Source organism: Nyctereutes procyonoides, unplaced genomic scaffold (assembly GCF_905146905.1).
Source record: "Nyctereutes procyonoides isolate TBG_1078 unplaced genomic scaffold, NYPRO_anot_genome, whole genome shotgun sequence".
Classification (NCBI taxonomy): Eukaryota; Metazoa; Chordata; class Mammalia; order Carnivora; family Canidae; genus Nyctereutes; species Nyctereutes procyonoides.
The window spans coordinates 29,002,084-29,027,221 of record NW_026575049.1 but is presented as its reverse complement, the minus strand read 5'-3'; the positions used below and the strand labels follow the sequence as shown (position 1 = coordinate 29,027,221).

The 25,138-nt window shown below is 51.2% G+C and overlaps 1 protein-coding gene across 1 annotated transcript in view; it reads right to left on the bottom strand.

Annotated features, from left to right (window-relative positions):
* MYH9 (myosin heavy chain 9) overlaps nucleotides 1–25,138 on the bottom strand; it is a 91,032-nt gene that overhangs the window by 53,142 nt on the left and 12,752 nt on the right. The window contains exons 2-3 of the mRNA XM_055327828.1: nucleotides 6,303–6,654; nucleotides 997–1,153 (exon numbers count right to left, since the gene is read on the bottom strand). Coding sequence (XP_055183803.1) covers nucleotides 997–1,153; nucleotides 6,303–6,635 — 490 coding nt within the window. The 5' untranslated portion in view covers nucleotides 6,636–6,654. The remainder of the gene's footprint in view (nucleotides 1–996; nucleotides 1,154–6,302; nucleotides 6,655–25,138) is intronic.

The window sequence follows — 25,138 nt, the reverse complement described above, 5'->3', positions numbered from 1 at the left end:
AGGAAAAAAAAAAAAGAGGGGCAAGGAGGTGAGAAATATGGAAGGAGATTAAATCTATAGGCAGTGCTAATGGACCCGAAAAAAGGAGGTAGAAAGAGAGCAGAGAGGGGAGAAGCAGCCAGGTTCTGGACCTGGGTGGCTGGAGAAACGGCAGCCCGAAGCAAAGGGAGCTGCTGAGTCCCAGTCCTCAGCCAGAATGTGGTGGCAAAGCCATTCAAGTGGATGTGTCCAGCATCCAGAGGAATACAGGAGAGAGCGATGAGGCCCTGAGGGGCACCAATGCGCAGAGGCAAGAGACGGGCAGGAGAGAACCATGCAGAGGGCCAGGCACCGATTTGGAGAACCAGAAAGAGGGTCACGCAGGAAGGAAGGGCTTTCCAAAGGACTGGTCAAGATTGTCCAACGCTGGGGAGAGGTTAGGTAAGAGAAGAACACATGGGTACCGTGGATTTAGCAATGCAGAAGGGAGGGTAACCTTTGTCGGACAATCTGCAGAAGGGGTGAGGGAGGCCTGTGGAGCAGGCACTTCCTCTACAAAGCTCCACTATGATCAGAGAGACAGCAGAGACAAACCAGAAGAGGTGCAGAACCCAGGAGAGATTTGGTGTCTGTTTCTTAATGATGGGAAAAACTCAAGCATGTTTCTAGACCGTGGGGAAGGAGCAAGAAGAAAAGATATGAAAAGCCAGGAGGAAAGGGAGTAACTGGTAGAAGAAGGGGCCTGGAAGTGAGGAGACTGGCACAGAGTCTGGACAAGAATGAGAAATTGCAATAATTAGGAATTGTATTTTTTAAAGCTTCTAGAACACTCTCTCAACATATAAACACGTCCTTTGATAGCCATTGGCCTTGGTTCTCATACACCAGCTCAGAGGTCTCCATAATGCACGGCGCCACCACCAGATCACTGTGACACTGAATGTGAATGAGCACCTGCAACGGTGTCCATGAGGCTGCAGGTGAAGACTCAGCCACCAGGAAGGCCTAGGCACTCACCTTGCATCATACTCCTATAGGCGGTGTCTGTGATGGCATAGATGTGGGGGGGCATCTCATGCCTCTTCTTGCCCTTGTACATTTCCACGATCTCTTCGGAGTAGATGGGCAGGTTCTTATAAGGATTGATGACCACACAGAACAGGCCTGAATAGGTCTAAAGAAAAGAGGAGCAAACAGAAATGGGTTAGGAAGTCTTGATTCTTTTTTTTTTTAATTATTATTTATTTATGATAGTCACACAGAGAGAGAGAGAGAGGCAGAGACACAGGCAGAGGGAGAAGCAGGCTCCATGCACCGGGAGCCCGACGTGGGATTCAATCCCGGGTCTCCAGGATTGCACCCTGGGCCAAAGGCAGGCGCCAAACCGCTGCGCCACCCAGGGATCCCCCAGGAAGTCTTGATTCTTGATAGCGTGCAAACTTCTGTGGCAAAGTTCCTGCCAACAAGGGCCAGGAGTCAGGCTGACGTGAAAGCACCCCCTACAGCCCCTCACTCCCTGTGCCCTGCCCTGCTGCAGGTGTAGCGGTGCCCACCACCAGCTCTGCGTGTTGGGTGAGGGTCCTCCAACTGCGTGATCGCTATCAGCTTTGCATGCCAACAAGCTGGTGCCTCGGGCGAGATCCGCACACAGCAAGACAGTAGAAATCCGGTTACAAAACTCGGATCCGAGGACAGTAAGAGATGTGGCTGTTATGGTGAGATGCAGAGAGAAAAGGATTCAGCTGCAGCAAGCAAACTGTGCAGAAACACCAAGTGTTCTGCCCTGAAGGCCTCTCATGAAGATATTCAAGCCTCAACTTCTCCAGCACTGAGAAAAACTCATGGCCCACCCCACCCAACCAGATCTTCTGTGGGATAGGACATATTACAGACAGCTCTCTCCCTCAAATCTTCTAGAGACATTCACATGGCAATCCCTCAAAAACTCAAAGATCATTTCCCCGTCCCCTGTGAGCCTTCTCCAAGATGAGAGTCTCCTCTGAAGGGGAGCCCACTTAGCCAGCACCCTTGATGTGAGGCACCCCAAAACACACCCACCCAGTACTCCAAGGCTGATCTGACCAGGTTAAAAAATCAGACCCCAGGGTCAGATGTCCTGAGTTCCAATCCCAGCAAGGCAAGTTTCTTAACCTCTCTCCCTTCCGTTTTTCAATCTCCAAAATGGGGACAGACCCGCAGCTGCCTCACAGAGTAGTTATCAGGATTGGCACAGCACCCAGCACAGCGCTGTGAGCAGGTCAGGAGAGCAGATGCCAGCGGCAACCATCTAGACAGATCTTCCTTCAGTGTCTTATGGTCAATTCACATTAATTTGTGACTACTCTTTCCCTAATAACCTGCTTCTTTTTCTTCCAAGATCCTTCTTCCTGGCTGAAGAAGAAGAAGAAGAAGAAGAAGAAGAAGAAGAAGAAGAAGAAGAAGAAGAAGAAGAAGAAGAAAAGAGACCCCTCACAAGCTGGGCAAGACTCCTGAGACCACCCAGGTTGCAGGTGTTCATCAGGGGGGTGCAGCTGTCTTTAACCCTCCAGAGCAACCCAAGCACCCTCTTCTGAGGACAATGCACCACAGGACTGGAAGCAGCCACGCAAAGCCAAGATTCACACATACCTATGGCCCTTGACTCTGTGGAGTGACAGCTGAGGGTCAGGAGGCAGTTCAAGGCAGAGCTGGGAGCAGCCCCTGGCTCTCCCGCCACCACCAGTGCAGAGCATCCTAGTCAGGGGCCAGTTCTCTGCACCCTTGTCTTTCTGTTTGCGTCATGATATCACCTCACTATCTGGGGCTGTGCCCCTCAATCCTACAGCAGCCAACACCTAAGGGGCGCTGTGCTATGGGCCAAGCCGGCCCCCTCCAGCCTCGGCCTCCCTAGTCCTGCCCAAACAGAAGATGGATCTAGTGGCTGAACCTAAAGACAGGTTCCACACAGGAACCAGTTGGGAGGACAAAGGCCCTTCCCAGCCTGGGCCAAGGGCAATGGCACTTGGACTTTGCAAGCAGAAGTTAAACACAGGAAGCAGAACTGGGGAGGGACCCGGTAACCTACAGCGGCCTGCGTGCAGAAGAGCAGCCAAGTTTGCAAATGACCAAGTGTGTTTGGCTGCCTCTTCTGTTTGGAGGCGGGGACTCGGGGCCCTCAGCTTTTCTTTCTTCCTGGGATAATCGGTCATTTGCCTTCTCTCCAACTACTTTTTCACGAGGGACGGGGAAAGCTCCAAGGCAAAGCAGTCTGCACGTGGTGCTGGCCACCTGCAGCGCGGGTTATTACAGGCAGATGAGAGAAAAGCGGGAGACTTCTGGTTTTTCCCTGGGGGGCAGGGATGAAGAGGAAGGCGGTCAGGGAGCAGTGAGGTCATCCCAGGAGCTCAGAAACAATTGAGCTCTGTTCCTGGGGTTTGAGAAAACCCACACTCTAGGAAATCAGCCCGATGAAAGCCAAGGACACATGGCCACACTTTTAGGGTGTGCCTCAGAGCCAGATGTTTGCAAACAGCTGTCTGTGACAGCAAAAGGGGACTGGGGGTTCCTGGGACCAGGCTTTCTGACAGCTGGGTGGGCAGATGGTCCTGCGGAAGGTTCTCTTCGCAGAGCTCCAAAGGTCTCTGGGCTAATCTCATCAAACCAGCCGGTGTGAGCCCTACAGCCCAGGTGGGAAGATGGAGACCTGCCGGCGAGCCTCCCTCTGGATGCTCCTGGAGGTACGGACAGAGAGCAAGTGGCTCTCTCCCCCACGTCAGGGAGCTGCTCCATTCATGGGCCACAGAGGCTCTTTGTGATCGGCAGCCCCCTATCCCAGAGCTCACCCCCCAGGGAAACAGGCAGAGCAGCTGTGGGCCAGGATTAGCCACGCTGCCCACAACACCAGGCAAACCCGCTACACAAAGGCTCCCTGGTCGCAATTTGGACCGACGTGTGCAGAGAGGTGAACCGTGAATGAGGCGGTGGCCCCCTGCCCAGTGGCTTTGATCCCCCCCGCAGCTCTGCACCTGCTGGGGTCCCCATTAGGGCAATTGCAGAGACAATCGACTTCCCTTCTGGGGAGGATGCTTAGGAAGGGGGCTGGTGTGAGGCAGGAGGAACGGCATGGGAGGGGACAGATGCAGGAGTTCGGGCCTCCAACCAGAGTTCTGCCTCTCGAGGACAACCCACGCTTTCAGAGGAAAGATGAAGCAACTAACAGTGAACACACATTAGTACTATTTCCCTTTGTGAGAGAGCAGACCGTGGGCAGCCAGCCAGTAGCGGCAAGCTCAGGCCCCCCGATGAGCGTCAGGCTCACCAAATCCCTTGCAGGACAAAGGTGAACAGAGACACCAGTGAAGGCCTCACAGAGGACCAGCTGCCTTCACTAAGAAGAGAGCCCAGGCCCTGCCGTGAACCAGGTGCAGGCTGGCACTTGCGCACTTCTCACCAGCGAAGAAGTGAGGCTCGTGGTAGCCATGGTGTGTGGTGGGGAAAGGATCTGAACCAGGTCCTGGAGGCTCCAACTCTCACACCGTTAATCACTCTGCTTCCCTAAGCAAAGCCCACGTCGGCTTAGGGGCCCACCAGGATGGGTACAATGAGCGATGGAGGCTGCCCAGGGGGCATCCCACTCCCAGATGATGGGACTCAGCTCCCAGCGGGCACAACAGACAAGCAATGCTTCCTTAAAGGTCCCTAGTCTTTCTGCAAGCCTCCAATTCTGAATTTCAGTGGTCAAGATCCCTAGGGACAGAGACTCTTAATTCTGTCCATACAATGTTCTTATGAAAAAAGAGGCAGCCAGGCTGAGGGTCAAGATACCTGAGCTCCAGTCTCAGGCTGTATGACTCTGTGCTGGGCTCTGGCCCTCTCTGGGCCTCAGCTTTCCCCACTTGCCATATGAGCAGATAGGACTAAGCTGGTTTATAAAAAAGGACTTCCAGGAGGACCATTCTGTGTATGTCCTCACTGGTGGGTCCTGACTAATCAGGCTCATCCCCCAAAGGGTAGTCATCAATGGCAAAAGATTAAGAACCTCCCTATCATAAACCAATTTAGCAATCAGCAAGGAAACACAGCGCTGGCATGCTATCTGGCCCAATCAGGAGCTCTGGGCAACCCCGGATGGTCCATGGCTCCACAGAGGACTTTGGCACATTGCAGGGCACTCGGAAGTCCCTGACCAGTGTGGTGGGGAAGTGCCCTACGGAAACGTGTGCTGAAGTCACCCTCAGATTATAGAGAAAATAAAATGGCTTACTGAGGGGGCCACTTACCATCCTTGTACCAGGATGAGCCCAGCATGTCCTTTATTTACATATGTGATCATCAACAAAGCCCCAGATCCAAGGCTTGGTCTTCCCACCAAAAGGGTTATAAGACTCTCGAGATGTTTTCTTCCTCCAAATCAAACACATTTTGAGAACTGTTTTTTATTCAGCTCCAAGACTGAGAAGGCCAAGGTGAACATAACAGCATATTCAAACAAAGAGCTATTTTAGGAATAATAAGAGCCAGATATCTCTTCCCTACCTGAGACAAAACTAGAAGGAAATACCTTGGAACTGAACAGAAGAAAGAAGGAACTAGAAAGAACTCTGTGGCCCTAGGACCATAAGATCTTGAAGCCTATTACACAGGAGATGGGGCAACGCCCCTCCTCTGATGTTTTCTAAAGCGGTGACAAGCGGTCTTTCTGCGAAGGTGGCCCCGCTGGACAGAAGACAGAGAAAGGGCTGCTCCTTGTCCTCTGCAGGCTCTGGGCCTTACACACATGCCGTTCTCAGAAGCTAAGCCTGCTACGGCACCAGAACTAATGTGCCGCATGGGCTGCAGGTGCAAGCCTCGCTCCTGATGCTTGTCTCTGCTCAAAACACATTCCCCGGGGAAATAAGGCACGCCGCTAGGCCTCTAAGAAGAACAAGATGGCAGAGAGTCCCAAAAAGAGCCGGAGCAAGCGGGGAGGGGGAAGGGGACCAGGTGGTGCAGGAGGACAAGGTGGGAAACCAGGACACGGCATTCCCTCGGTTTTGAAAGAACTACCCTTCCTACCTCCACCAAGCCTGAGGAACAAGGCCCAAGGGTGGGCACAGCCCACCCACACCGTGATACACTCCTCCCTCCAGGCGACCTAAAACAGGCATCCTGGTGTGATCTCAGCTACGCAGAGAAAAGCTAAAACAGAACACTCCATTAGGACGCCCGCAGGCCAAGGTTCGAGGTCGCCACCCCAGCTTTCCTCAAGCCCCCTACTCCCCCGGGGCACCAGCGCCAGGCCAGTGAGGGTGAAGGGACAGAGCCAGACCTCCCACCCCGGGCCCCGGGCCCCGGGCCCCACTTACGTAGATGAGCCCTGAGTAGTAGCGTTCCTTGAGGTTGTGCAACACGGAGGCTTCGTTGAGGCACGTGAGCTCCGCCATGTCCTCCACCTTGGAGAACTTGGGTGGGTTCATCTTCTGGATGTCATCCTTGTTCACCTTCACCTTCTTCCCGTTCTCCACCAGCTCCACGATGGCCTCCTCGCCCACCTCCTCCTTGAGGCTGGCGGGCTCAAAGCCGCTCTTGTCAGAAGGCACCCATACCAGCTTCTTAGCAGCCCAGTCGGCCTGGGCCAGCGGGTTATTGATGAAGTTTTTATCCACATAGAGATACTTATCGGCAGCTTGCTGCGCCATGGTGACTCACAGCCAGGACCTACAGCAGACACAAGGACAGAACGTCAGACACAGGGACCTCAGCTGCACGAGGCCCGCTAGAGCCCTCTTATCAGCACTGGAGTAGAACAAAATTTGTCAAACCAGGCTGCACAGCTTCCAGAACTTTCCCGCTCTCCATTTTTTGAGAAAAAAATGGTGATTGAAAAAACAAGTTGTCATTAGAGCCTCTGTAAGAAAATCATGGTAAGGCAGATCCTAGGATCCATCCACAATCACACAGATCTATTAACTCCCATGGTGCCGAATGACAAGCCTTAGTTGAGTTGCACAGACAGATGGAACTATGGTCACTATGCTACATGCGCTGAGGCAGAAAAGAGACCACGCAATTTAAGAGCACTTCCAACAAACGCAAGTTTCTAATTAGCCCTCCCAAAAAGGGCAACAAGCTACAAACCACGCATAGCGGAAGTTGCCAGTTTAAAAAACTTATTTCAGAGTCAACGAAGAGCGGAAAAAAACCACCACCACCACCACCACCACATACCAATATGTTGCCAAGAGATGATAATTCCACCTTGATAATACAGCCCAAAGAAATAAGGCTTGAGGAAAAGAAGTCAGGCTCCAGGAAACATCATGAGCCTTCACATGAGTGCTTCCCTTCTGGGGCACTAATGCAAAGGCAGCCTTCACAATCCATGTCTCGGAGAACATGTGTGTTTGCTTTTTTCAAAACTCATTTGCAAAATAAAGATGAAATAATAATCCCTTACACCTGTGTGGTTTAATGGTTTATGAAACTGCTTTCACACGCACTTGGCCACCTGGAAAGATCCTCATCCTAACTCTGTACGGTAGGGGGGCACCTGGGTGGCTCAATAGTTGAGCGTCTGGCTTTGGCTCAGGGCGTGATCCCAGGTCCTGGGATCAAGTCCCAAATCAGGCTCCCTGTGGGGCACCTGCTTCCCCCTCTGCCTATGTCTCTACCTCTGTGTCTCTCACGACACATAAATAAAATCTTAAAAACAAACAACTCTATAGGGTAAGAAAGATGTGTGCTTCATCCCATTTTACAGACAAGGAAACGGAGCTCGCTGGAGGAACCTCGAGGTCCCCCTGGACAGACTGGTCCCATGGCCTTTCCACAGGATAACCACAGTGCTTATTCCTGCTCAAAGGCTCAGGCTAGGACCTGCTGGGAGGACAGCTGGTTTAGGTAAACAGAACACAGGACTTAGAAACTGTGGTCTGAGACAGAGCCAGCTCACAGCCACCGGAGGAGCAGCCCAGAAGCTCACAGCCCAGTTCACAACACAGGAAGGCCTTTTCCTTATGAGGTCAAGGTCCCCTCCCCAGGCCCAGGAAGCCAGGAGGACCCCAGATCCAAATCCAGAGTTACCTGGGCTTTCACACTTCTAGATCCCAATGGGGACCTGGATGCCAATGAGGCTAGAGATTTGGGAGGGAGAGAACAAAAGGAAAAGTCTGGGCCGCCCAGGCCTTCTTATCTGGGCTCATTAAATGCTTTCCAGATCAAGACTAAGGGGCTCCTCTGGACATGCTCCAGGAGAGGGGTTGTTTTCCAGGAAATCTGCTCGCTTGCCACCCCCACCCCCCACAGGAGGGAAGGCAAGTCCATGGAACAGAGCCTGGCAGCCTCCCCAGCAACCTCAGCCAGTGGCTCTGTTTATATTCCCAGCCAAGCAAACCCTCATAGACCCTCTTAGGGGACCAGGGGTATCATCCACCTGCAAGGACCACTCCCTGAAAGAAAGCAAGGCCCAGAGTCAGACAGCAGTCCACAAGGCAGGAAGGGATGGCCTGGCTTCATCTGTGTGGGGCTGGGGTCTCAGGAGGCTGCAGTCCCCAAGCCACGCCAGCTTACTTCCGGCTGTCCAGGCTCCCACACCTGCCAGGCCATCCAAGCAAATCAAAGGCTTCCCTCTGCCAGAGTACATATCAGCTGTCCTCTCCCTCTCTGCCATCCAGCTGACCACTAACTAGCCAGGCAGCCTCAAGTCTTAGGACCCAGGCTCCTGAAACCAATCTCTCCAACATGCCACTGTCCTGGTTGAGGACTTGGAACGATCACACAGCACAGGGCTTCACAGGCTGCTGGTTCTGAACCTTTCTGCAAACTTCAAGCCTGAAATGGACATTCAATCTCCCATCAACATGCAAAAAGGGATTCACTTGAACGCTGTCCCCCAAAATCCTAAGTCACTGCTGGTTAAGAGTTCTAGAGAAGACACCTGAGGATATCACATGCTCTTTACGAGATCCCTCCAAGAGGAAGGAAAGGGGATAGTCATTAGGTAACCTACCAACATCAAGCTCTCTTAACCATCAATCACCCTGCAAAAGACCTTTTATTATCCTCAATTTATAAATGAGTAAACAGGCTCAGAGAGGGCAAGGTACTTGCCCAGAGTCACCCAGTCCAGTCATGGGGTAGAGCTCTAACCCAGATCCGCCTGCCCCTGCCCACCCCACCCCACTCTAGGCTCTTCCTAGCACACTTGTGCTGGGGCCCCTCAGATGAAGTCAGACTGGCATGGGAGCCAGGTCAAACTGTCAATACAGTGAGTGGGACATGGGATGTGTGGGGGAATACATCCCACAGTACTCAAAAGATGAGTTTGATCGGGCAGGCAGGGAAGCTGACTGAGTCTTCCCAGTGCAGACCATGTGGCCAGTTCAGAAAGCAGAGCACAGTGGAATTTTAACGTTCTCACTCCCGTGGCCAACTACTGTCCATGACAGCAGCCCATCAGTGATAGCACAAGGACTTCTGGCCTCTGCAGACTCACTTCATCCCAGCAACACCAGCCCTGGTAGAACCAATACAAAGAAACCATCTGGTGGCCTGGCACCTCAGCAGCACACGGGTTCCCTCCGGGCTGCAGGCCCTGGGCACTCAGCCTACCCTGGAAATCCAGGTAAGCCGCTCAGCCAGCTCTTCGGTGGGGGAACACTAGAGGGTGTGAACATGGCAGCTGCTCTCAGGGCACAACTCCACCTGGCTCCTCGTTCTACCTTCAGGCCTGTCTACCTGTGATGAGACCTGGAGTCTGTACTTCCTATAAGGAGGGGGGCTCATCCTGGGTCTCCTCAGAGCTGGACCAACAGAGAGGGCTGCCCCTCTGCCTACAGGGGTGCCAAGACCCCCGTGCATGGTCTAAGGTCTAAGGAGTCCTCCTCTCTGAGCGGAACTTCCATTTCACTCGCCTGAGCACTGTTTGGCCAGGCCAAGGACAGAGCTATTTGGTGTCAGCAGCTCTGCTGGAATGACGTGGGTTAGCAGCAGTGCCAAGATCAATACACGGGTTGGACAAAGGGGGGGGAGGGAGGCACGGAGGTCACCATAAACAATGGGGTTTATTAAAGCCCTCTCACCACAAACAGGAACATCCACACTCAGTGACAGCCCCAGTGTCCACCTGAGTCAGGCGAAGACCCCAAGGCCTTAGCGGCCGCTGACCCATACACACCCAGTAGGACTGCCAGCGATGCAGATGGAGTAAGCCATCACTGCTGAAAGCTCTTAGAAATGAAAAGGAGTGTCAAAGAAGGGATGCTAGGGAGGAACAGCCACATCTCCTCTCCCTGGCCTGAGACCACACTAAATGGCCTCTCCTGACACTCTGTACAAAATAAGATGAAATCAGAGAGGGAGGCAAACCATGAGAGACTCTTAACTCTGGGAAACTGGGAAACTGAGGGTCATTGTGGGGTAGGAATGGGGGTCAGGGTAACTGGGTGACGGGCATAAAGGAGGGCGTTATATGCAACTGATGAATCACTGACTCTACCTCTGAAACTAATAATACACTGTATGTTAATTAATTGAATTTAAATAAAAGTGTTTTAAACTACACATAAAAGTTTTCAAAATGAAAGAAAAATATCCCCATAAATTCCTAAGACCCTCCCCCTAAAAATCAGTTTTCTCTTTTTTTTTAATGGTCTTTATAGTCCTTGTTCATAGAAACACTTGAGTTTTTTTTTTTTAAGATTTTATTTATTTATTCATGAGAGAGAGAGAGAGAGGCAGAGACACAAACAGAGGGAGAAGCAGGCTCCATGCAGGGAGTCTGACATGGGACTCGATCCTGGGTCTCTAGGATCACACCCTGGGCTGCGGGCGCTAAACCGCTGCGCCACCAGGGCTACCCAACACTTGAGATTTTTAATAATTGCAGGCAGAGTGTGGAGTTTCACATTGTGGATTTTTCCTATTTATTATGACCATTTGTTTCCCCAGAAGGCCACAGTTTGCTTGCTGATCATTTTTATTCAAACACTTCACTTTACAGCTGACAACACAGAGACTCTAAAAAGGAAGGGATCCCACTCAGCCACACACGTGGGAAGCGAGAACTAGAATTCAGGACTCTTGACTCCAAGGCCTCCTTGGGAAACACTTTTAATGGCTGCATAATATTCCACAGTGATGTGGTTTTTGTTTCTTTTTTTTTTTTTTTTAGACCACCACTTACTAGGTTTTTTCCTTATATGGTGGGCCACCTTGAGATAAATTTCCAGAAGTGCAGTTATTGGAACAAAGGAGCATCCAGACACTTTTATGGCCTTGAGAAGTATTATCAAAATGCTTTAAAAAAAAAAATGGGGATCCCTGGGTGGCGCAGCGGTTTGGCGCCTGCCTTTGGCCCAGGGCGCGATCCTGGAGACCCGGGATCGAATCCCACATCGGGCTCCCAGTGCATGGAGCCTGCTTCTCCCTCTGCCTGTGTCTCTGACTCTCTCTCTCTCTCTCTGTGACTATCATAAATAAATAAATTAAAAAAAAAAAATGCTTTCCAGAAGGGTTGACTGGGGTGCACGGCCACGTGAGCAGCCTGCCCATGTGGCAGCAACCACACCAGCTCTAGGAAAACCCTTTGCAGGAAAAAGCTTGGGGGAACAGATTAGGGACCCTCAGGAAATTCTGGAAATTTGCGGGACTCACAGCCAGCAAGGAGTTAAGGCAAAAGAAGGCAGCTTTCCCCACTGGAAGATCAGATCCGGTGGAGGCCGGCCCTTTCCACACCGGCTTCCTGCGGGTGCCAGTCCAACTCCAAGAAACCCAAGTAGTTGCCTTTTTAGGCCATAATCGAGAGGACACAACCAGAGGCTAAATTAGGACTCTCAGGAAATGATGAAACTGAAAGTAAATAGGTTGACCAAAAATCTCTGCTTTCAACCCAAAATGTAATTCCTTGATTGCTTTCTCCCCTTCCCCCCCAAAACCCCTGCCCCCCAAAACATCCATGTGGACCTTTTACTCCTTTCTGTTTTCCCAAAGACCCTTCTTTCTCTCTCTCTCCCAGCTTCCCACCCTTTTGCTTGGTTTTCTTTTTACGGAGTTTTGTGCTTGTTTGGAAAAGAAACAGCTAGCGCCTTAAAGACAGAATTTATTCGCCTGAAGACAAATCACTGGTCCAAACACTGAGCTTGTCCGTTACGGGGGTCTATGTAAAGTCTTCCGTAGCCACGTTCGGGGCCTGGAGCTTCCCACCCTGTCACTAAGGCTACCCTGTACGAGGGCCTGCCAAGAAGCCCTCTACTTCCTCCATCCCCACAGGTGAGGGCACCGAGGCCCACACACGTCCTAAAACCCAGGTTCAAACTCAGACCCACTGGGCTTCCCCCTCAGCTGCCTTCCCCAGGAGCTCTCTGGTACTCTCTGGAGAGAAAACACCCTGAGCATCCCCTGGTTAATGAAGCAAAGCAGGGCCACTGACACTAATTGTGCCAACGTGAAGCTGCAGGCCTCGCCTGCTGGGGCTGCTTAGGACCAGGGACTGCACACTCCCATCTTAGATCGCTGGTGCTGAAAGAAAGGTCAGGGGTCTGTCTGACCTTGGGTGAGCCATTTCCGTTCTCTGAGCCAAGGTTCCAGTTCAGAGACCCAGTGGCCCCAACCCAGACACCGGGAGTCTGTTCCAGCGTGGTCACCAATGCTTGCGAGTAGGTTCCTCCGATTGTTTCTTTATCCTCAGCCCCACCCAGGGAGCACAGGTGAACATGTCCTCCTCCTTTCTTCCTAGAACCACTGCTTTTGAGTCAAGGAAATTATCAATGTGCCTGAGTTCCACTGTTAGGAAGGCTCTATGAAGGCAGCTGCTGAAGTAATAGAAATTGTCAAACCTCGGACATTTACTTATTCAATGAACAAGTGCATACGGAGGGTCTATGCGCAAAAATACTGTGACAAAGATACAAAAGACCCAAGGAGCTTATAACATAGTGGGATGACACTCATGCCACTAAAGTCCCAATCTGGACAGTGCAGTCTGGACAAGCAAAACCAGGCAAGCTCCTTGGTTTTTGTCCTGTGCACGGCTGCATGATGGGTGCCCAATACATAGATCTACCATATGCAGAGGAAGCACTTGTTCTGTGGCCGTGGGCACATGCCACCTCTCTGGCCGATCTGTAATACAGGCAGCATTACATACTGGTAATCCTGGTAATACGCCACCAGGAGCATTTCATGTGTCTTCTCTCTCTCTCTCTCTCTCTCTTTTCCTCTCTCTTGAGGCTGTTTCATTCAATGTATAGTTACTAAATGTGCACAAGGAAATGGGACCCCCGTCACTGTGGAGGGGTAGACCATGTAACCAGTCAGCTCCAACACAAGACTCAATGAAGAAAGACAAAGGGACAAGTAATGCACTGCGGAAACACAGAGGAAGGGGTAGGTCAATGGAAAACTCAAAGCAGCAGGAACTTCATGGAAGGGATGGGGTGTAAGAAGATGGAAAGGGTGCTGGTGGAGGCGGGGGAGAGGTGGTAGCAGGCCGAGGGAGAAGAGGGGGCAGTTCTTCATAAACTACATGATGATGTGATCTGATATGATTGGCTAAGGCAGGGCTGTGAACACCGGGGGCCACCTAATCCTTTGCTGTGGGGGCTGTCCTGTGTATTGTGGGTATTTAGCAGCATCTCTGGCCTCTCTCCCCACCATCTCCAGCTGTGACTGTCCCTGTAATACACTGTTATGTTAAGGGATCTGACCTAAATCCACTACTGGACTGTACTCTAAAGATTCCTAAATATCCCAATTTAAAACAAAAACAAAAATAAAAAAACCTCAGGCAAAGGAGGCTGATGTGCCTCCTCCAGCAGGGCCCGAAACTCCAGAACCTCCGACACAGCTATTTGGCTGGTGATTCACATGTAAGTTCACTAGCGTGAAGGGGTCCAGGTGATTCATGGAAGGCAGGCAGCAGCCACACTGTATGGGGGGGGTGGGGGTGGGGGCGCTCCTCTGGCTGTGCTGGCTCACGCCATATTCTGGAATTCCATCAAACACCATTTATTCAAAGTTCTTTTTTTTTTTTTTTTAAGATTTTATTTATTTGGAACAGAGAAAGAGAGAGAAAGAGCATGTGCACAAGCCAGGGGAGCAGCAAGCAGAGGGAGAGGGAGAAGCAGGCTCCTCCCCATAGAGCAGGGAGCCTGAGGTGGGGCTTGATCCCAGGACCCTGGGATCATGACTTGAGCTGAAGGCCAACGCTCAACCAACTGAGCCCACCGACCAGGTGCCCCTATTGAAAGGTTTTGATAAATCAGGATTAGTCCCAGGGAGGATACCCAGATAAATGTATCCCACCCAGAAATCTCCTGCAAACCCCCTCAAATATATCTGAGTGCCTACCAGTCGATGTCTCCACCCAGAGAACCCACAAGCACCATCACACCTGAACTCCCCCAAACCTGCACTCCTTCTGGGTCTCCAGCTCTGCGAAAGACACATGATCACCCAAGACCATCACTGTAAACTCCTCTCTGGTGGATTAGCAAAACCCTCTGTCAATCCCATGGCCAGTGCCCGGCTCCAGCTAGACTACACAACAGCCCCCTTCCTGGCCTTCCTTCTGCAGAGTCTTCTACCTCCTTCTAATCCATACCCCTTGCTGTCTTCTGGATGACTCAGCAGCTCCATTTCTTGTGCGTGCTATATCCTATTTTATTGCCTATTTTATTGATAATTACTCGCCAGTTTGAAATGGTTCAATGACTCCACATCTTCTCCAGAATAAAATCTAATCATCTTTGAATGTCGAGGAGGTCCTGTGTGACCCTGCCCTTCCTCATAACCGAGTCCTGTTCACAGCCTCCTCTGCACCTCTCTCAAATCTCAACTCCAACACCCTCCGCTGTAAGGCCCTCCCGGATGGCTACAAAAGGACTTCCCGTGAGTAATCAAACAGCTGAACTGCCATTATCTGCAGTTTCATCTGAGCACAGGAGGCAGTCTCATTCATGGATTTCGAATGTCTAGCACAATGCCTGACCCCAGTTCATGCTCTGTTCAAGTTTCCTGAATGAAATGAATGTATGAGCAACAAGGAAAAGAGAAAGAAGGAGTAGTGAGAAAGGTTTCTAGGAAGCTGGAAAGTCGCCTTGAACTGTGCAGAGGGCCAGTGGGTTAGTTGACAGGAACAAGGAGACCCAAGCTGGCAGCACGCACAAGAGTCACGGCCACTTACCTAAATTGTTACAAAACCCAGCTCATTGAAGGACTAGTTCTTCTATCTGTCCCCAAAACAAGAAGGCAAAGAAAGCACAGTAAGGCTTTCAATCCACAAAGAGAAATAGGAGTGAAGATTATTTACTGGTCCTCAAGAAGCTTTGCATAAGGTTGAATAAAATCATCTGCTTTCTGGAACCTTCTGACACCTCCTGACTAACCAAGGTGGAGGCACCCACTGTCTACCACCAGACACACCAGAAAGGACCTGGGCCGACGTGGCATGGCTTTTATCCTTGTCAGGACTCATGAAGAGGCCTCAGGCCACCCTTCCTGCCTCTCAGAGAGCACTTGGCCTGCATCTGCTAATAAGCAAGTACTGCAGACACTCATCTTTGGTACCAACTCTCAACAGACAGATGGAACTTGGAAAAAAACCACTGCGATGTGGAGCACCAATTCTGCAAATCCCAAAATAAGCCTGTAATGTGCTGTAAGATAATGGAATGGGTGTGACTTTAGAGTCACATGGACCTGGGTTTGAATCTTGCACTCAATTCCTATAATCTTGAAGCTGTTCAATACCGCAATTTCTTAGCTTTGGAGTGAAGAAAAAATCTGTATCAGAGGAGCTGTAACTCAAATTGACAGGAAAGACTCAGACACTGAATAAGAACTTCTGGATCTCCTCCTCCTGACCTAATTAATCCTAATCCTTCTCCAGAAGGACACCTGGGGTCTATGAAAAGTTTCTAGGAGTTTGGTGACTCCTTCTCCAGATTACATGAATCCAAGGAGAACAACATGGCACAGTGTGACCTCTCCCAGCTGGGAATTTAGCATGAAGGAAGAGGGCTGCATGGCCAAAGAGGTTGGAAACCTGCCTTTCCATGGCCCTTCTGCAGTCATGATGCCCACAAAATGCTCTGCAGTCAAGGAAACCCGCTTCACTTTGTCCAATCAGGTTAAGCACCCTGGGATATCCTGCAGGAGAACTGCTCCTCAGCGCTGGCCTGGGAAGTGCTGGTCTGGTGGGATGTGCATGAGGCCTTGGGCAGAAGAGCTAAATTTGAGTCTGGCTTGGCACAGACCAGCTGCTTGGCTATCAGGCTTGACCAAGATAGCGGACCACAGGAGCCGGCCTACATAAACACCAGGGCCATTAGAACAGTCAGCTCCAGGGAGGAGTCCGGCACCCTGTCACCCAGGGCTCACCTTACAGTAGTCGCCCACCCTATGGTGCTGGGTCTCCCAGGGATGGGGAGGAGGGGAGAGGGAGGGGGAGGAGGGGGAGGGTCCTCCCAGAGCCCATGAGGCAGAAGCTGCTGAAGACTGGGAGGTTGCCCCCCCCCCACTTCTCCCCACCTCAGGAATGCTGTCTGCTTACAGAAGAAGCTAGGACTTGTTGCCATTAGCAGTATTCCAACCCAAGCCTGTGTTGATGCTTAGCAGATAAGAAAAGAGACCAGAGACAGGCCAGAGAGGAATTTAGTACCAGAGCCCCAGAACCCACCCCCTTGCCCTTCCCTCCTCAGAGGCCACATGGAGGGGCTTCCCAGGATTCCTCAAGAGCCCAGGAACACAGAAATGGTCACATTAGCCTGACTACAGAAGGCAGGGCCTGGCGTCACTTTGAATTTGCCCTGTACCCAACACAATCAGACCATCACAAATGACACTAGAGGGACTAGAGGGACTAGAGGGACACCTGGTGCCTCAGTCAGCTGACCAGCCAACTTCTGGTTTCAGCTCAGGCTCAGGTTGTGATCTCGGGAGTCCTGGGATGAGCTCAGCTCAGCAGGGAGTCTGCTTGAGGATTCTCTCCCCCACTCCTTCTGCCCCTCCTCCCCCCTGCACGTGTTTGTGCACACACACTCTTTCTCTCCCTCTCTTAAAAAAAAAAAAAAAAGACACCAGAATTTCATGCATAGATTCCCTCCCTCCTTCAAGGTAAGGACAGAAGAGAGGGGGAGGGGGAGGGAGGAGCTGGGGCTGGAGGCGATAAGCAGAGCAGCTCACCCAGGATCTTATCACCCACGTTGAAGAATGTGGATTTTAGCTGAGGGACAAGGGGAGGCCACCTGGGGTGGGCAGAGGGTGATATCACTGGATTTGTATTTTAAATAGATCACCCTCTCTGACTCACTTGGAGGGGACAGGAGAAGTGAACAGCTGCAAATAGGCCTGGACGACCCAGGAGTGGACTTGCAATGTAAGAGAGGGGAGTCTCAGGACGGGGCTAGGGGGGACACTGGTTAAATGCCACAAGATGAGGACAAATGAAGGCACAGGTGTCACCCTGTGATACTACTGCAAACAGTGCAGCTCAGGCCTCAGGGAGAAGCAGGAGTCAATGCCCACCACAGGCATTTCCTCCAAAGTAATAAGTGACCTGGCATCCCAGGGCCTCTCCAGCCTAAGTGTCTTGGGCATAGATCTCAGGCATCACATGTCATCCAGACCAAAGTGCCTAAATGGGTCCCCCCCACTAAGATCCCATCCCTGTCTTCTGGGCTATAAGATACTTTCTTAACTAATGAATCAATCAACCAGTGGGGGCAGAAAGCAGAGCGAGAAGACGCCCCGTTGTCATTCCATTCAAGAATTCTGACACTGAGCATGCCCATCCTGCCTAAAGAACAAGAACCTCGTGACCTTTAGGACCCAACCAATTCCTGTACCCAACACCTCCCAACTGTCCTTCCAGCCGCTCCCCCCTCCCCTGCCAGACACTCTCCATTCTAGACACGGCTCCCTAGCGGAGAGCCTGTGCTCCATGGCCAGCTCTCTCCATCACCTGAGTAGACTTCCCTAACACCCCAGTACATTATTCATCTAGCTCCCTCCCCTCTCCAGACCTGATGCCAGCATAACCTCCTTATACCAGAAGCACTGCTTCTCTGCCTGTTTTCCCATCAGCCTTCAGACTCCTTGAAGGCAGGGACTGTCCCCCACACCCCGACCCCACACGCAGGTGCTGACTGAGCCCAGGGATCACAGAGAGGGTCCTCAGTTAGTGCTTGTGGAAGTGAACCAAACTGTCCAAGATGCTTGGGTTCATGGCTCACAGTGTGTACGGTGTGTCTTCTTGGCTGCCCAAGAGAACAACCATTCCAAAGGAAACCCTCCTAAACCCTGCTGTCTAATGTTGAGGGGGTGAGGCACATTAGCACCAGGTTATGCAGCTTTCACTCAATGGGAAGAGGCCGGGTGGAGAGGCGGAGAGGCCTCCGGCTGAATCTGCAGTAAGTCACCTGCACTGGACCCTCGACTTTGCTTTTAATTGGTTCAATATTTGCGTAGTGAGATCACACACGGGCCTCACCTCCTCCGTGATGAGCTTTCACTCAGCCGCCCTTTGGTTCTGCTGATAGGATGGTTTTTCTCTCCTCAAGCATGTGAGCAGTTTGCTGGAACCCAATGCAGAAAAATAACCATACTGAAAAGATCTAATTATACGGCTGCTGTCTCAATGGGCATGCTGGGTTTCCTTTTTTTCTTTTTTTTAAAGATTTTATTTATTCATGAGAGATACAGAGAGAAAGGCAGAGACACAGGCAGAGAGAGAGAAGCAGGCTTTATGCAGGGAGCCCGATGCGGGACTCGATCCTGTGTCTCCAGGATCTCGCCCTGGGCCGGAGGCAGGCGCCAAACTGCTGAGCCACCCAGGTGTCCTCATGCTGGGTTTCCTGAGTCCACATCATGACAAGCAGGGAAATGCAACCTGAGATGAGAAACTAAAGACAATTTCTGAAGACCACTCTGCCCAGGACCCACCAGGCCTACAACAGCTTGTTATTCTGAGTGATGTTTAAATAATACAAAAAAAAACACACACACACAAAACAAAACACACACACACAGAAAAGCCCCGAGTAGCATAGCCACTACCGCCAACAACCATCCCAACCCTATTCCTGCTGGGAACCCTATCCCAGGCACCGCTGGGTCCCCGAGGCCCAGCACATGTAAGTGCTGAATAATACTAATGAACCGGAGTAATGGGGAAGGTTCCAGTTTCCCAAAAGGTTCAAAGTCCAGGGGTCAAACACCATAGACTCTCTGCCACCCATTCTCAAAGTGCCTAATGATAAGACCAATAACCCTGCACCTTATTGTCCAAACTGAAGTGACTTCTGGTGTGGTTCGCCTCCCCCTTGAGCAGGCAAAGCAGCAGAGGCTCAGAACAGGTGGCCTCCAGGATCACATCACCTTCCTCCTCCTCCTCCTCCACATCCAACCTTCCAGCTAAATGTGATGTTCATTTGTTTCTAAGAGACATATGACCAGCCAGGGTCAACACAAACTTCCTGAATTGATTAAGTCGTCATTTAAGTCAACTCTGATAATGAGCTTCATCACTGAAAGGGAGACAGCCCTTCCAAACAGTGATAACTTATTCATGACCTCCCCCAGAAGGCGTCTTAGAAGGATCTCAACTCAGGAGGCAGCCAGACTGGCCCTAGAATTCCAGACCCATCACTTCCAGACCCATCACTTAAACAGAACAAACTTTGCCCAGTTGCCTTCCCCCCTGGGCCTTAATTTCTTCGCTTATAAAAGGGAAGTGCTATCAGCTTCCCCGCCCCCCCCCCCGCCCCCAGGACAGCTGTGAGTACAGGAGAGCATGTGGGGGTGCAGCCCCCACCAGGTCTAGCTGACAGTCCCAGTTCTGCAGCATGGTCAGAGCACTGCTCAACTCACAGAACTATTGTGAGGCTCACAATGGGCTAACGGAGGAGCGGTGCTTGGTGGCGCCCCGGGGCCTGCAGGCCCCTCTCTCCACAGTCTTTGCCTCTTCTCTCAAGAAGTCTGTGTCACCACTGAGTCCATAATGACTCAGTCACAAGCTCTGCCCTCACACAGCCCACTTCGGGGGGTTTTGAAGTCACATCCTGCCTAGCCTAACTCAACATGATTTATTCCACCCCAGGAATGTAGCTCATTTCCCAGAATTTTGTAAAGAACTTTCAAGAGTTTGATCTTGCAAGGGACTCCATTTACAGGCTCAGCTGGAGTGGAGGAGGAGATTTCGTTCAGCTCAGACCTGTAGGCGGGAACCACACAAAGTCAGGGCTGAAAGAGGCCCCCAGATCTCATCCTGGAGTGCCAACATTTTTTTTAAATCTCAACCCACAGCTTAAGAAAAAAAGAAAGAGAGAATTTAATTTAAAGGCTTTTAATCCCAAATACACACAAACAGGTCAAACAAAATCTCCATAACATGATATATACATGCTATTCTTGGTATTTTCCATGTGAGTCTATTTTATTTCGTGTCTAAAAACACTGGTTGCCGCCTGTGAAAGTAATTTCACCACCCACCAACAAGGTTTCCTTTCAGTTGACAGTCTGAAAAACTCCAATCTGACACAACTGTCACTGGGTAGAGGCGGCTCGGACTGGTCCAGTGACCAGACCACAAGTGACCCAAGGCCACAAGTTAGGTCAAGCAGAAGCTGGAGTCCAAAGCCAAAGCGAGGCTCGGTGAGGGTCAAACCTGCAGCAGGTAGGATGGCAGTCACCTGACATGTGTCAGATACATTCATCGCCCACTGCTCCATCCCCTGATCCTGACAAGCTCAGTAAAGCTCTGGCATGCATCCTGTGGCTCTGCCCTATTCTTGCTCCTCATCCTCCCCCTTAAAAAGAAAAAAAAAAAAAAAAACATTCAGAGGTTCAGGCAGGTGAAGCAAACTGCAAGGATGTGGGCATTTAGGAAACATCCTTTGAGGACCTGGAGCCCAGGGGGGCAAACGTGCAAGGACAGCGCTCCCTTGGTATGCGGAATCCCAAAAAATCCAATCCACTACAATCAGAACATCACCCCTCCAGCCCTAGCTAGCTGCCCAGAAGTGATAGGATAGTAACAGTTTTTTTTTTAATATATTTTTTTAAGATTTTATTTATTTATTCATGAAAAACAGAGAGAGAGAAGCAGAGACACAGGCAGAGGGAGAAGCAGGCTCCATGCAGGGAGCCTGATGTGGGACTCGATCCCAGGTCTCCAGGATCATGCCCCGGGCCGAAGGCAGGCACCAAACCACTGAGCCACCAGGGATCCCCCGATATTAACAGTTTAATGCAAGAAAGATCGCTATCCTATAGAGATGAGCTCAGAGAGGTGCTCTCTGCATACTTATATCCCTGGGGTAGCATAACCTAACCCTGTAATGAACAGACCCTCATGTCTGTTAATAGCCTGTTGATGGCATTTGTACACACACACACACACACACACACACACACACACACACGTGTGCACATACACGCTCTATAAACAGGAAACCCAAAGTTCTCTCTAGATCATTGGTTCTGAGCACTTTCAGCCAGTAAGGACACCTCTGGAACTGGATGAAGGCAGTGAACCCCATGCATGCCACCTTACAGAGCTCACCAAGACCCCCCACGTACAGTCCATCAGTTACAATTTCAAAGGCAAAAGGACCCTCAAGTGGCCTCCTTCTCTACCAAGGCAACATGAAAGACCTGAGAGGATCCTATTTCTTCATTACCCTCCAGAGGCATAACCAGGATCTCACAGAAGAGGTCAGAGGGGGCAAAAGACAAACTGCAGGGCAGCCTGGGTGGCTCAACAGTTTAGCACCTGCCTTCAGCCCAGGGTGTGATCCTGGAGACCCGGATCAAGTCCCACGTCGGGCTCCCGGCATGGAACCTGCTTCTCCCTCTGCCTGTGTCTCTGCCTCTGCCTCTCTCTCTCTATGTCTCTCATGAATAAATAAATAATCTTAAAAAAAAAAAAAGACAAACTGCAGTCAGGACAAGCCAATAGTGAAAGTTGGCACGAAAAGTGGAGGAGTCAGGATGGTGGGGCAGGAGGCCGTTTCCCCTGAGCTGCTCTGGATCACCTTGGACTGCAGGAACAAGAATTCCAAACCTATACAGCCAATAGTCTCTTCTCCCTACATCTCCATCACTTTGGGACTATTCATGAGTTTGCCAGCAGATGCCAACCCGGGGCATATGGCGGCCTGGAGGACAGAGCCAAACCCTCCCAAGAAACTAGGGTAGACAAGCAGCATCCCAGAGCCTTTGGCCTCCGGGCGGAGCAGGGGGATAAATCACTTGAATACTAGTCACACCGTGAAGATACAAACACACATATTGGGGCACCCGGGTGGCTCAGTGGCTAAACATCTGCGTTTGGCTCAGGGCGTGATCCTGGGGACCTGGGATCAAGTCCCACATCAGGTTTCCTGCAGGGAGCCTGCTTCTCCCTCTGCCTATGTCTCCGTCTCTTTCTCTCATGAATAAATAAAATCTTAAGAAAAAAAAAACCCACATATGTCCCACTTTATGGAAAACTTCAATTACTAGAGAAGGCTAATAATCAATCCCTAGAGAAGGCTGGCCAACCCAGCTGTCCTTGAGCAGGGAGCCTGGCTGCGGGGATGACCTCAGCATGTCCTTCACCAGAAACCTGGCTGCTGCTTATTTTACCACCCACCAAGAACTGCTCCTCTGCCCAGGCCGTGGTCTGGTTCCAAAGGGGTCAAGGCTGAGCTGTGCGCTGGAAGGAAAGCACAGCAGCCCCCGCCCCACATAGCTGCCATACTGGGAACAAATCCACCCCACGGGGTGCACACACGCAAACTGGTACACACACCGATGCAGGCACACCTGTGTGAGTACACACCCCAGGGATGCGGCACCAGGGCAGAACGTGACGCTTCTGGAATCAGGCCACCCTGACTCCAGCGTCACAGTCTCCACTCACAGGTCAAGGGAATGTCTGGGGATGTTATTTCAGTGCCCCGAACCTCCCTTCTCTTCATCTGTAAAATGGGCGCTCAGAGGGCCCACGTCCCAGGACTGCGCTGGCAAATAATAACTGCCACTAGCACTTGGTTCTGAGATCTCGCCAATCGGCAAGGCGACCCTGGGTGGTAGGTTATAGCCATATCCTGTTTTGCACAAGAGGAAATATTGAAATGCCTCACTCTAGGGCACACAGGTAGTAGCGCCTGGTGTCTGCGCCCTAGAGGTCTGCCTCCTGGGCCTCCTGGCCGGCTCACCGCTTCACTCACCCTCTGAGCAGGTGCTGAGCAGCAAACACCTGAAGTCTGTAAAGAGCACAGAGGGATCAGCAGGAAGGGGAAGGAGCCCAAGCAACCCACCACCTGCCCCGCCACACGCAGCAGAAGGGGCAGCCCAGTTTCCCTGGCAAACTTCTTTTTGACCTGACTTCCCCCCACCCCTCCCAGCTGTCCCCTTCAGATCCCACTAGCGAGCTTGGAATTTAGAGCACCCGCTGGAGTTGTCAGAGACTTTCAACCACAACCAATTCGGAATGTCCCAGGTCCAGGAGCACAAAAGGCTGCCTGGTAAAGCCCCCGGAAGAGCTCTGAATCCTGCCCCTGATCTTTGCTCAGGTCCACACAGAGTATCACATTCTTCAGATTCTTGTTTGAAAGCCAAAAGGGGGGAGGGGGAGAGGCCTCCACTATGTCAACCTAAGGATAATTAGAGCCTCTGACTTGTTTTAAAGGAGAAGAGGGCCATCCTTTCCCAGCTTCTCTTGAATACACTGGCTTGCCAAGGTGTGTGATGCTGCAATAGTCCACACACAAGGGGCTTCGCATCCTGGAAGCGGCCTCACTTAGAAGAGGCCAAGGCTCCGGTGCACTCGGCTATTAGGTGGTGGGGAGGGATGTTGCTAGATCCTCAGTCTCACCCTCAGAGGCCACTGTCCACTCCTTCTCTGACACAAGGCTTGAAGTGCTAACCAGAAAGTCAGCAGAACTAACTCCAGGTGGTTTGGAGGAAGGAACTGAGGACAGCTGGAGGTGAGAAGTCACAACACTGATGGGGTCCTATAAATGCCACAGTGCCCAGTGGCCAGTAATTAATCCCATAATGAGGCAGTTTTCATAAGCACTTGGCGCAACACAGCCACCTCCTCCTCACCCTGGCAAAGGCAGGAAACAGTCAGTGGGCAGCAGGCCCAGCTCTGGGTAGAAGGCAGACTGAGAGCAGGGCACTGTGGGCTAGCAGGCGGCTTGGAGGCGGTGGCACTGGGAAACTGAGGGAGAAAAGCTAGTTTCCCCCACAGGAACCAGGCTGACCAGACCTCACACATCTGGCTGTGCATCCCCACCTGCTGCCGTGTCTCAGAAGGATAGGGAGGCTGTATACCTGGGCCCACAAGCCAGCGAGGCAGCACTGGGCCTCGTGACTCTAAGGCTATGTACAAAAGCACAAACTACGAACCCCCAACTTCACAAACATAGCCTGCCCCTCGCCCCTATTGAAGGGGTTCATTGGGATGAGAAGGCAGGAGAGGCAATGAAAGCAGACATGGAACGTGTAGGAGCAGGGGAGGATTGAGCTCTCTCACTCACTACCTGGGACTCGGTACTTAGGTTCTTTGAGTCTCAGTTTTCATAGCTATAAAATGGGAGCACTGAGGTGCCTGGGTAGTTCAGTCCATTAAGCATATGCCTTCGGCTCAGGTCTGATCCCAGAGTCCTGGGATCAAGCCCCATATCACCCCACATTGGGCTTCCTGCTCAGTGGGGAGCCTGCCTCTCCTTCGCCCTGTGCCTGCCACTCCCCCTGCTTGTGTTCTCTCCATGTCAAATAAATAAATGAAGTTTAAAAAAAAAAAAAACAGGAACAATATTACCACCCTCATGGGATTGGGAGACTTTCATTGCAACAACCTGAATGTGACTTCAAACTTTATCATGATAGAAAAAACTGATCACAATAGGTTTTTGAACCTATTGGATAAGTGGATAAAAGCAGGTATAAGACACTGGCACTGTGCTGGACAAACAGTGTATAAATAGGAGTACCCGGCTGGCTCCATCCGTAGAGCACAGGACATGATCTCAGGGTTCTGAGTTCAAGGCCCTCGTTGCACATAGAGCTTACTTTGAAATTTTTTTTAATTTATGTATAAGATCAAACATATAAACAATAGAGCCAAACTTTACTGAGCATCAAAGTCCTCTATGGGGACTCTCATTTTCCTCATTCCACACACAAGGAAAACAGGAGCAGGAAGGGTACATGG